The 12,167-nt window shown below is 52.8% G+C and overlaps 1 protein-coding gene across 1 annotated transcript; it reads right to left on the bottom strand.

Annotated features, from left to right (window-relative positions):
* Positions 1 to 2,831: 2,831 nt before the first annotated feature.
* LOC127768661 (E3 ubiquitin-protein ligase At4g11680-like) lies at positions 2,832 to 4,888 on the bottom strand. The gene is made up of 3 exons (XM_052294283.1): positions 4,359 to 4,888; positions 3,926 to 4,283; positions 2,832 to 3,333 (listed from the first exon to the last, which is right to left on the bottom strand). The coding sequence occupies exons 1-3, from the start codon at positions 4,769 to 4,771 to the stop codon at positions 3,190 to 3,192; spliced, it is 915 nt and encodes a 304-aa protein (XP_052150243.1). The 5' UTR covers positions 4,772 to 4,888; the 3' UTR covers positions 2,832 to 3,189.
* Between the last annotated feature and the right edge of the window lie 7,279 nt (positions 4,889 to 12,167).

The raw sequence follows: 12,167 nt of genomic DNA, 5'->3' as shown, positions 1-12,167 counted from the left end.
CATCATTCACTTCTACCTATATTTCTTAATAACCGTGTCCAACTCTAAAACTTCTTATACTATGAAACGGAGGGAGTATCTTCTTATTTCCTATCCCTCGTCAACTTCCTCTAGCTCTATGAGACCGGTGATGGCTTTGGGTGGCAGGTTAGGAGCTTTGATGTGATCGGGGTGTAGCGAGGGAGCTCTACGAGGCCGGTGGTACTCTCGAAGTGGCAGGTCGAAGCTCGACGAGGCCGAGTTGCAACTCGCAAGCTTAATGAGGTCGGTGGCAGCTCAGGAGCCAGTATAAGCGCATTTTACAACTAATACATACTACTACGTCAAAAAAAATGAATTTCTAGCTATGAACCTGGAAGGATTGGTTTTTTATTGGGACAGAGAGGGTACACAATAGATGAGCTACAATGTTGTATCTCTTTTTTCTCATCTCGCTTCCTCTCCTCTATTATATTTGGTGCATCTACATTTAAGTATGTGAAGAACTAAGTCATAGGACCTGATTTTTTCTCTCTCTCCTTTATATACGCTTATAGAATACCATTATTACTTAGCTCCCCATGCCAACGTCAGCACTCCACACTCCACTGGCACGATGGGTCGATGGTAGCGATGGAGAATCTCGCATATCAGTTAGCGGAGTAGTTGGCAGGTAAGAACGACAAAGTAACATTGATTGATTCGCGATATGCACGAGGTAAGGATTTTTTTTGTTGTCGTGGGCAACCGAAAAAAAAGCTCCTGGTACAACTCCCTTGGAAGATAGTAATAGGCCAAGCAAGCGAAGAACATGAATATAATCAACTGCAATGAGAGGATTATTGGAGGCCATGAGTACTTTTAGGCTGTATTTTGGATAACTGAAATTGATAATGTATAATCTGATTTTTTTTATAGCTATTAGAAAGTACATACGGATAAATGAACCGTTACAGAGTTGAAAATTTGCTTTCGAAAAATATTACAACAAAAATAAATTTACAAAAACAACGTTTATAAGTTTGGAAAACAGGCAAATAAAAATCCAAAATCACGAAATAAGTGTAGCTCAATTAGTTAGATTCCATATGATGGAACCGGCCCACTTGATTCAACTCTTAGATTTAACACAGGTACTCGCAATTATAGCTAATTATTATTTTAATGACAGGCAACGTACCTGCCAATAACAATACATGATGTTCTAGTCTTCTGAATGTGCTCAGAGATAGGATGTGTGTGTACACGTTCATGGGAAATATTTCAGATGTCCTTATAGGAATAGGATGTGTGTCTTTGTGTTTATAGGGATGAGTGTGCATATACTCGTCTAATTTTTTAGAGGTGCTCATAGCGATAGAATATGCGTGTACGCATGTTACGAGGGTTTGCATTTGTACTATTTTTTCAAAGAAAATCAAAAGATAAAAACAGAAAAGAATAAAGTCGAACGAGACCACACGAATTGCTCAATAGGGTAAGAAACAAGTAGTCAAAGAAATAATAGTCGACGATCGGTTATACTCTTTCGTATAGAACCATTTAGTGGTTTTAAAAACATGCTAAGTCAAAAGAGAGAGAGAGATATTAGTTTGGAAAATAGGGGAAGGAACTCAGCCTATATGTCATTCTTAATGGATTATCCTGTCAGCATTTGCATTAGTTTTCTGTAAGATCAATCCACTTTGTTAAGATTATATGGGACTAATCAAGATGATGATGCTACACGTATGCATTATATATTTTCTGATTCGGCCGTCCGAACACGTTGAGTGTGACTGTGCAAACACGTGAGCAGTGAGCTAGGAGTATGCGAGTCATGTGACGAAAGAAAGGAAGCACCGGGCTATGCCAAAAGAAAGCCCTCAGGGAGTTTAGGAGTAGAGTAGTTGGACAGTGTGTACTCCCTCCTCTCCGTTAAAAAAAAAAACTAATCCTAAATATGAATCTGAACACATAACTAGCTAATTTCAATGGGCTTATGGGCTTACTACTGGATTGTCACCTGTCAACGAGGAGCAAGCACCGGCGCCGTAACCTCCGGCCACGTGTGTATCCTCCCAATCATGCCAGCACAGTAGATCCACACGTGGCCGCGGCCCACACCGTGACACCGATAGGCGATAGGATCGAGTTGCACGGCTGCGGCTCTACTTGGTCTCGACGCACGGTGCCATCTCCCCGGCCATCTCCGCGCGGTGCGTCTCCGTCGCTCTCCGGGGTCCGGGGCTCCGGGCCGGAGAACTCTTCCACCAATTTTCCCCCAATCCCCCCACCACCGTATGCCGTCACCAGTGACCAAAGTGGCTGCCCGTACGCAGGTAGGCACCGATCGTCGTCCGCGAAGGCCGGCGGCTTGTGCCCAGGTGCTCAACTATCACGTGGCTAGGTGGCTTGACCAGACCAGGGACGTACTTGACCAACGGATCGAGTGGCGCACGGCGCAGGCCCTACGCTAGCACGTAGTACGCCCGTTAATTTCACGAGCGAGTCGCACGAGACGCATGTGTGTGTTTTGGTTGTATATAGAGTTGTGTCACTTGTGTGTTTTGTCTTGGGGCTTCTCCCTCTCGTGATCGCGTCTGTGGAAGAAACGGCACGACGGTCTCGCTTTCACCGGCCGGTCGTACAACGGTCTCTAGGCTCGTAGCCGCCGTCTCCCGCAGGGCGCAGCGACGAGGTGGGCTGATTGATAATTATAGGCTGGGCAGTAGGTCAATAAACTGGGCCGAAAATGTTGGCCCACTCTGAGCCAGGCCTAGAATACAGTACTGTAGTAGTTTCGACCGGGCCGAATACCTTTGGGTTGGCATTCGCTGGAGCACGAGCGCAAACCCTGGTATATGTTCTCGTTTGGTTTCTGCTGAAAAAAACTACGTACACGCGCATCTCGATCGACCACATTCGAGAGATGCAACAACACCGCAAACAACACACACACACACACACACACACAAAAAAAAAAAAACTCTTTTACACATTTCCCGCTTGTCTACCTAGCCTAATTAATCCAAGCCTATCTTTTTCACATGCAAGTGTATGCATAAATATTCATCGTGCCGTCATCAGCAATATCGAACTAGGTCAGTGCACGCATGGTTGGCGTGCCAGGGTTTTTTTTTTCCTTTTCTTTTTCTTCTTCCGTGAGGTGCGACGCATGCGTCGGAAGGCGCGGTATCAGTAGCTCCGTATTCATGTCAGCTTGTTTTTCTAGCTGAGCTCTTGCTTGCAGAGAGGGCAAGAGGAGATGATCCTGAGCCACCTGTCCACGCATTTCAGGTGGAACATGTGCGTGCACGGCAGCTGCCTCACCTCCTCCTTCTCCTTGTACTGAGCCAGGCATATGCAGCACTCCTGCCATTTAATTCCAGTAAGTATGTAAAAGCAATGACAATTCCTAGTTTCCTATAAGTTGTGAGCTCTAAACAATAATAAGCTAGCTAGAGAGCAAACTAATTGGCTTAGATGTATAAAACTGGACAACATCAACACATCATAGCTAGTTAGCACTAGTTTATGTTGGCTAAGTGCCTAAGTTGTTCCTAAGCAAGCACCGAACCAATGGGAAAGGTAAAGGTTTTAGCAGTTCTTATGTTAGCTAGTTAGCACTAGCTCATGTTGGCTGAGTTGTTCCTAAGCACCGAACCATGGGAAAAAGTAAGGTTTTAGCAGTTCTTATCTTAGTATATCCGCCCAAAAAGGAAGACTGTTCTAGTTTGGTGCGCACGTTTCATCACTTTTTGGATATCCTATTCTGGCCAATAGCCGAGTTCACCAATCATTTGTTTGGCGAGTTTCTCCTTAATTCCCCTCTCTGCATCGCTAAACTTTCCTACCTCCCCGCAGAGACATGCACGCTGCTTTGCTACTGCCTAATCATCTCTGTGCATGCAAAACTAACATATCCCACGATATTAACGTACGCGGCAACGGAACGTGCGCTCACCTGATCGTCGTGGTCGCGGTCTCTCGGCGCGTCGGCCGGCTCCTTGAACCGCCACTGCGGCAGCGCGGCGAGCTGCTCGTCGGAGGCGCCCCGGCCGACGGACGCGGAGTTCATGTTGTACCCGAGCGCGTAGCCGACGGCCGGGACGAAGCAGCAGAGCAGGAGGAAGAGGAGGAATGGGAGCGAGTAGACGACGGCGTTCCATGCGAGGAGGCCGATGCAGAGCGCGTACAGCCTCGGCGCGCGGTGGAACGACCCGAGCCGCGCGTCGAACACCCACACGTTGCCCATCACGAACCACATCGCGAAGAACAGCTCCAGGAACGCCCGTGCCTTGTTCATCAGATACGACCTGTTCCTGCATCCCACACACACAATTTCGATTTCCATCAAGAAATTAAGAAAGCTAATCAGCTAATGCCGTTTTATGAACCTTAGAGGGTCGTTGGCGCCGTGCATCTCGGGATCGTCGGAGAGCGTGCCGCCACGGGCGCCGGAGGAGGAATGCCGGTGGCGCCAGTAGAGGAGGGGGAGGCTGAGCACGTTGCCCACGTTGTAGGCGGCGACCCAAACCCGGAGCGGCCACGCGGGGCGCTCCTTGGGGGAGGTGGCGACGACGGCGGTGGTGACGACCATCTGCGCCATGATCACGCCGAGCTCGAGGGCGAGCCAGCCGGGCGAGTTGAAGGGGTTGGAGCCCAGGTCGGACCTCGGGCCGTTCTGGTACTGGTACACCCGCCTCAGGAAGATGAACCACCGCGCCCTCGACATGCGCGCCACCGCGCGCATCGTGAACGCCGACACCCGGCCCGTCCCGGGCGTCGCCGACGACGAGGGCGGCCGCATTGTGGTGGCCGGTCAAGGGGGAGGGGCATTGGGGGCGCGGCTGATTTGAGCGTCAAGGGATAAAATGGGTGGGAGGGGAGGAGGCGATCGAGTTGGGTTTGAGATGGTGACCAACAATCTAACGGCTTTGCTTTGGCGCCAAGAGTGGAGGTCGTAGTGTGGTGAAGATAAAAACGGTTGGCCTAACCGTCCCCTTCCCGCCAATGCTTCTCATGGCTCTTAGGCTCTAGCTTGTGTTTGGTTTTGTTTAGGTGGGACGCAAGGAGAGAGAGCCAGAGAGGTTCGGTTTATGGTGGGCAGACGGCATGACTCAACAAAGATCCCTTGTTGATTTCATCCTGTAGTACTAATACATTGACACATTGTTTCCTTAAACATTGCATTTAGGTCACGATTTTATATATTTGAATGTCGAGTTTGATTTGGTTCCGGTAAAAAAAAAAAGGTACTAGCTTGTGTGTATCTCTATTGTAATGGTAGGTGAAGTGCAACAGTTTAAAACAGCATTACTTGTCTGAAACTATATATCTTGAATCATACAGTGCCTTTCAGTCAAGGACGACGAGAGGGATCATCACTCATCAGATGTCGCTGCCTCATCCATTGTGTTGAATCGAAGCTACTGACAATGAAGCTTATATAGCAAACATCACAGGAAATTGATTATTTTCTCTCTTTTTTTGCGGGGAGGAAATTGATTCATGAAGCTGCCGCAGAGGACCCGGAGCTCCTCTGTATAGGTTGAACGTCTCTGTAGATGTGGTAGGCAACTACCAGCAGTCCGCTTCCTCATTTTGGTTGAGAAATCCCGTTTCTGACACGGTACTTCAAACCTTTCTGGGCACTTCCCGATCGCAGATCCACCATCGGTGAATTACCGAGACGCTCAATTTGGTATCAATATTGTCGTGTGCACTAGCAGGTAAACAGGCGGGGTCCGGGGATCCATTGAGCCTGAGGTTATCGCTCTCGTTGCATACGTGCGTTTACGCTCTTTACCTTGTGCAGAACGGGTGAATGGGTGATCTGCAAGTTAAATCTGAAGTCTTCGTGGGAAGGTGACATATGCCTCTCTCTCTCTTGTCTAGTTGTCTCTTCTCTCTTTACGCGAAGGCAAAGACCGTTCCTGCTACACTTCCCTCGTTAAAAAAGAGGCCGTGCCTGCCAGTTTGGTAACACCCGCAAAGGGTGAGATAAAACCGGATCAAGTTCACTTTATGTCCCTCATGTTGATATTAAGTTTGAATTATATTCTTAAACCAGAATATCATAAACATCGAACCCCAAATTTTAAAGCCAAATTAAATAAGATCCTAAAGCAATAAAGATGATTATTTTGGTTGACGTGAAATCCTAGTCAAAAAAAAATATGTGGGGCTACATGTAAGTGGGCTTCTAGAGGCTCTCTGTTTGGTAACACCCGCAAAGGGTGAGAGAAAACCGGATTAAGTTCACTTTATGTCCCTCATGTTGATATTAAGTTTGAATTATATTCTTAAACCAGAATATCATAAATATCGAACCCTAAATTTTAAAGCCAAATTAAATAAGATCCTAAAGCAATAAAGATGATTATTTCGGTTGACGTGAAATCCTAGTCAGAAAAAAAAATATGCGGGGCTACATGTAAGTGGGCTTCTAGAGGCTCTCTCCTCTCTTCCCCATCTCCACCTCTCCGGCTCTCCCCACTCCTCCATAGGAGCTTGCCGGGGGGAGACGGTCAGCTACTAGTGAGAACGGAGCGAGGCGGCAGCGGCAACGGAGTCATAGAGCTCAAGCGGTCGCCTACTCGCCTCACTCCTCTCACCTCACGACCGGAGTGCAGCATCGAGGGCGGTGCTTGGGCAAAACACGATGCGACGGCTCCTGTCTCCCAAGCACAATATTGGCTGCGTGTAGGACAGAAACGGATGGCTCGGGCCTTGGTGACGTTGTCGGCCTCGACGCCTCGGCAGTCACAACAACGACGACCATATCCTCCTCCTCCCTTGCCCTTCCCTCTCCCCTACCAGCGGCAATAGCTGCACAAGCACGAGCCATACACCCCCCGCCCCCCGCCCCCGGGTGTCCAGCGTTGGAGATCAGGCGAAGGCAGAGGCCAAACACGTGTGGTGCAGGGCGCAATGGGAGTCATTGTGGCCACAACACATGATGCGACGGCTCCGGTGGAGGACGCGCGTCACCTCCAAGTCTTTCGGCGTTGTGGGCTCCACAACACCCTGTGGAGGGCTCCAGGCACCATGGAGATGCTCGTTTGCATCTGTTGTGGCTGTCGAGGCAGGCTAGCATGGGATGCGCATGGAGCTTGATGAAGGTGGCGTTGGCTTCCTCGCTTGCAGTCGCGGTGAGGTGCTCTCCACGCAGGAGCTGGCCTCGTGCTAGCGATGGCCAACCGGTGGGAGGCGGTCGTGGTGGTGGAAGTCGCCTCACACAGCCACAAACGCATCCTCTCTAGTTGCTCACAGCTACCGTCGCTTTCAAGGAAACGGCTGCCAAGCTCGAGCTCATCAGCTCCTTTTCCTCCTCCGCTGTGGACCACCGACACCCCTTCGCCGTTGACCTCCAACTACCGCTTCCGTCTCCCATGACAGACTCATCGGTCGTTGTCCCTCTCCCCATCGGTGAGCTCCTAGAGAAGAGACGGGAGAGTTGAAAATAGGGAAGAGTTGATAGGTAGAAGTCCACTTACATTTTTTTTGGAACGACTCACACGAGACGGTGCGAGGTTCTATTGATAGAGTAGTAAAAAATTACAAGATTATAACCCTGGAGAGTCATAACTAGGAAAAGGAAAAAAATACCACCACCCACACGCTGACATCGCCAACACACACGCCCAGGAGAAGGCTAACCGGATCGGCCGCCGCTAAGCGTGACCGACTGCCACTAGACCAACAAAGGGCACAGACGAGATTGCCCCTGCGAAACCATGGCTGACGCACCGATGCTCCACCACCACACAAGCTTTGCCGACATGTGGGACCCTTGCACCGGCATCCCCCGCCAGCTAGCCTTCGTGCGCCAAAGACCGCGCCACACCCACCGGCAGCTCCTCCTCACACCTAGGTCGCCTCCTCCACCGCTGGCAGCGCCTCTCTACGCCAAACCGGCCTCCTCTATCGGACGCGCCTCTCGCGCCAATCTGGCCTCCCTCCAACCGTCGCGCCTCTCGCGCCAAGCCAGCCTCCATCTCCGCCGCCCACGCCTCTCGCGCCGAGCCGACCTCCGCTGCCATCGGTTGCGCTTCTCTGCACCAAGCCGGTCTTCGACCCCTCCACCGAACGGCGCCGCGCCGGCCAAATGCGGCCGTCTCCCACGCCTTCGGCTAGTCAACCGAGGCTGCCATGCCTCCGGTGACCGCGAACACGGTCACCACCACCACAGCCGCTACTGCCGAACACCTAGCCACCTCGCCGTCATCATCCCCACCTCGCACCCGACTCCTTCCCCGCCACCAACGTCATCACCGCCTCTAGAGTCACAGCCACTGTCGCCGCTGCCACCGACACCAACCACCGCCTCCGCAAAACCGCCGCTGCGCCATCGCCCTCCACCACCGAGTAGGTAGCAGACCGACGCCATTGCTTCCACCGCAGTCGCCAGATGACACGGCAGCCACCACGTTGCCGCCGGCCCACGGCCGCCGCCGTCATCGCCCACTGCCGCCGGCATCCCGATCCAGCCGAGACCATCGCCAACTGCCGCCGGCCGTCGTCGTCGTCGTCGCCAACTGCCGTCGGCCAACTGCCGCCGCCGTCGCCAACTGGCCGAGAGGCGCGGATCTAGGGGGCACCGCCGCCGTCGCCGCCAGGTACCGCGCCGTCGCCGCCACAGGAGCACCGCCGTCGCCTCCGCGCCCTCGGCCAACTCCATCCCCGCCGTCGTTGCCGCCACCCTCGCCGCCGCCAGTCACCGCCCCGCCAGATCCGGTCGGAGCGGGCCGGATCTGGCGGTCACCGCTGCTCCGCCTAGGACGGCCCCCTGCCCGCCCGAAAGAGAGGACGTGAGAGGCCCCGCCGCCGCCCTTGCGGCCGACCGGCTTTGCCGGCGGCGAGGCGGAGGGGGAAGAGGGGAGGGAGAGGGGCGGCCGGGTTGCCGCCTCCCGTGCCGCCCCCAGGGGAGGACGACGCGGGAGCTTGTTTCTTTAGTCCACTTACATGTGAGCCACACATGGTTTTTCTTTATGATTAGGATGCCACGCCAATCAAAACAGCCATTCATACTGTCTTATGATTTTATTTAACCTGGTTTTGAAAGACAGGGGTTCAACATTCTGACATTACAGTTCGGTGATGTAATTCAAACTCAAACTCAATGTCAAGATGAGGGAGCAAGAGTGAACTTGTTCCAAATTTTAAATTCCAGCAGGATCCTGGTTGCGAAAATTTCTGGTCCACATTGACACTTCCGGGGCGTTGCGACGAGGAGGCCACGAGGCCGGAGCGTCCCCGTTTCTTCGAGGAATAAGTTCACTTTAGGTCCCTCTATTTGTCGTCCAGTCTGATTTTCGTCCCTGAACCACAAAACCGGGCACGACCCGTCCCCTAACTTATGAAAACCGGGCAAACGAGATCCCTCGGCGGTTTTGACAGTGGTTTTGGCTGACGTGGCGCTTACGTGGCTAATTTGACTTGTCTTCATATGACGTGGCGCTTACGTGGCAATTTGATCCGGAAAAATAATAAAACCCGTGGGACCCATATGTCAGTTGCACACATAAAATAATATAAAAATGGTGGGACCCACGTGGTCCCACCTGTCATCCTCACTCCTCATTTCCTCCTCTTCTCTCGGCATCTTCATCTCTATCCCCTTTCCTCTCTCTATCTCTTCTCTCTCCAGCAGCGCCACCACCACGGACTCCGCCGCCGCTCCCGCCACCGCCACATCCCTTGCCAGTGATCCAGATGAGGTTCCGCGGCGTGCAGGTGGATCTCGTGTACGCCGGCGTGTGCCTCTCGTGGTGCCCGACAACCTGGAGTGGACCTCAGCGCGACCGGTCGGTGCTCCGCGGCCTTGACGACCTTGCCACGGCCCGCAGCCTCAACGGCATCCGCGTGGCCGACGAGATCCTGCGGCTTGTCCCAGAGACCGCCGTGTTCCGCACCATGCTGCGGTGCGTGAAGCACTGGGCTAAGGCGCGGGGCGTCTACTCCAACGTCGCGGGCTTCCTCGGCGGCATCGGCTGGGCTATCCTCGTGGCGCGCATGTGCCAGCTCTACCCCAACACATCCCCAGCATGCTGCTCCCGCGCTTCTTCCGCGTCTTTGCGCGGTGGAAGTGGCCCAGCCCGGTGATGCTGCGCGCCATCGAGCACGACGACGGCGAGCTCGGCCTCAGACGCCACCCTGCGCGTCATCACCGAGCAGCTCGCCGTCGGCGATGACGTCTGCCAGGAGATCGTCAAGGCCGACGCCATGTGGGTGGTGATTAGTTAAGTACTGCTTGGTCTTAATGATCCGTAACTGTATGTGTTGCAGCTTGACTAACAAATCACTGAGTCTGAGAAATAAGAGTGGAAGTGTAGCTAGTTCGCCGCAAGCTCGTGTTTGTCCACTGAAGTATTTGCATCACTTGTGCATTCCTTCGTGCGTGTGTGACCTCGCGTGTGTTTTGTTGTTTCTCTGGGCCAAAGCTCACAGGGCTGGGTGGAGTCGCGGTTGAGGCAGCTGTCGGCCAGGGTGGAGGCGGACACGTCCGGGATGCTGCTCTGCCACCTTCACCCGCAAGCGTACGCCACCGAGCACCACAAGGAGCCGCGGCGGCAGCGGGAGCGGGAAGCTGTCTCCGCCGCGGCCGCCTCGACGCCAAGGATCTCCGGGCGGCTCGCCGGCGCTGCACGGATGGCCTTGAGGAGAGCAGCTAGCTCGCTCAGATGGCCTTGAGGTGGTCGGCAGCGGTGGCGGCGGCGATGTCCTGGCCGTCGGCGTCTCAGCGAGGGCGACGATGTTGGGGGAGTCCATGGCCACGACGTCCTCCGTGGTGAACCCATCCTCGTTGCGGAGGAGCTCCTTGCTGCCGGCGGCGACCATCCCCGGCGTAGGCGTGGCAGTGCACGGAGCATGCGGCAGCGTCGACGGCGAGGTCCGCCTCCTGAGCGCCGTCAGCCTTCTTCAGCCTTCCCGAGCCTTGGCACGGCGGACCTCACGTGGTCCTCTCCCACCGGGGACTGAGAGAGAGGATATAGATAACAGATAAGAGGGGAGAAATGGGGTGACAGGTGGGGTCCACGTGGGTCCCACCATTATTTTTATTATTTTGTATGTGCAACTGACATGTGGATCCCACGGGTTTGTTATTTTTCCGGATCAAATTGCCACGTAAGCACCACATCAGTGCCATGTTAGATAAAGACCGAGTCAAATGAGCCATGTATGCGCCACGTCAACCAAACCGCTATCAAAACCGCCGAGGGACCTCGTTTTCCCGGTTTTCGTAAGCTGAGGGACGGGTTGTACCCGGTTTTGCGGTTCAGGGATGAAAATCAGGACGACAAATAGAGGAACCAAAAGTGAACTTATTCCTTTCTTCGAAAGCGAATCAATCAGCGAAAGGCCCGCGCTAACACCTCGGCGCGCGGTGGGACTTTGGGGGCTTTCAGTGTGTGGCCCGTGTGTGCGGCCGGAACAGACGTGGACACCGTTTGGTGCGGGCGCGATGGATGATGGCCTGCTAGCTGCAGGCTGCGTGGAAGTCCAGTTCTCCCAAAACATGTGAGCCAGGGCCCAAAAATCCCGCACCCTCCAATTACCGCAAACGGAATTATACGTCGTTCGTCGATGCACGATTGCAGGCCGAGTCGCCGACACTGGTTCATCGATGCATCTGATCTGATGCATTTTATATATTTTAGTTTACTTGAGTACACTTACTTTGCCTCTAAAGCTAGACCTGTGAATGATTTTTTTTTTCAAAAAGGAAAAAAAAATCATCACCAAACTGATCGATAGAGGCGCTGGTTTTGGAGTTTTCCCTCGTTTTGGTTTTTACCGGTTCAGTTGTCGGCCTGGTAATAATTACTTTACCTGGAAGTAACTAATTTATCTTGTGCAACGTTTCTGTCTCGTCAGAAAAACTGTGCAGCCAGGGAAGCTAGCCCTGAAAGAGAGATGGTATGGCCGAGCCGCAAATCTCTTCTCCTTGAAATGGCAAGCTAAAGATGATCTCATCGATGTTGATCGCTCAAGGAGGCAAGGAAAATTAAGGAGGCGAGAAAAGTACATAAAGGAGATGGGAACAATAAGTGTAAAGGCAGAACTGAAAACTAATTACCCAAAACTTTATGGATTCGATCACTGCTTGACAGGGAACATACTCTAAGCCCAGGAAAACGACCGCCAGATATATTAGCATACCTTTTTGCAGAAAAGAAGAAAGATTGTCATCTTTTTTAGTC

Source organism: Oryza glaberrima, chromosome 1 (assembly GCF_000147395.1).
Source record: "Oryza glaberrima chromosome 1, OglaRS2, whole genome shotgun sequence".
In the NCBI taxonomy this organism is placed as follows: Eukaryota; Viridiplantae; Streptophyta; class Magnoliopsida; order Poales; family Poaceae; genus Oryza; species Oryza glaberrima.
The sequence above is the reverse complement of the archived record's forward strand: the minus strand, read 5'-3'. Positions and strand labels throughout refer to the sequence as shown.

Coding starts and splice junctions, on each gene's coding strand:
- LOC127768661 (XM_052294283.1), bottom strand. CDS start 4,771: ATGCGGCCGCCCTCGTCGTCGGCGACGCCCGGGACGGGCCGGGTGTCG. Junction 4,284..4,358: donor GGCGCCAACGACCCTCTAAG/GTTCATAAAACG, acceptor TGTGGGATGCAG/GAACAGGTCGTATCTGATGA. Junction 3,334..3,925: donor ACCGCGACCACGACGATCAG/GTGAGCGCACGT, acceptor ATTAAATGGCAG/GAGTGCTGCATATGCCTGGC.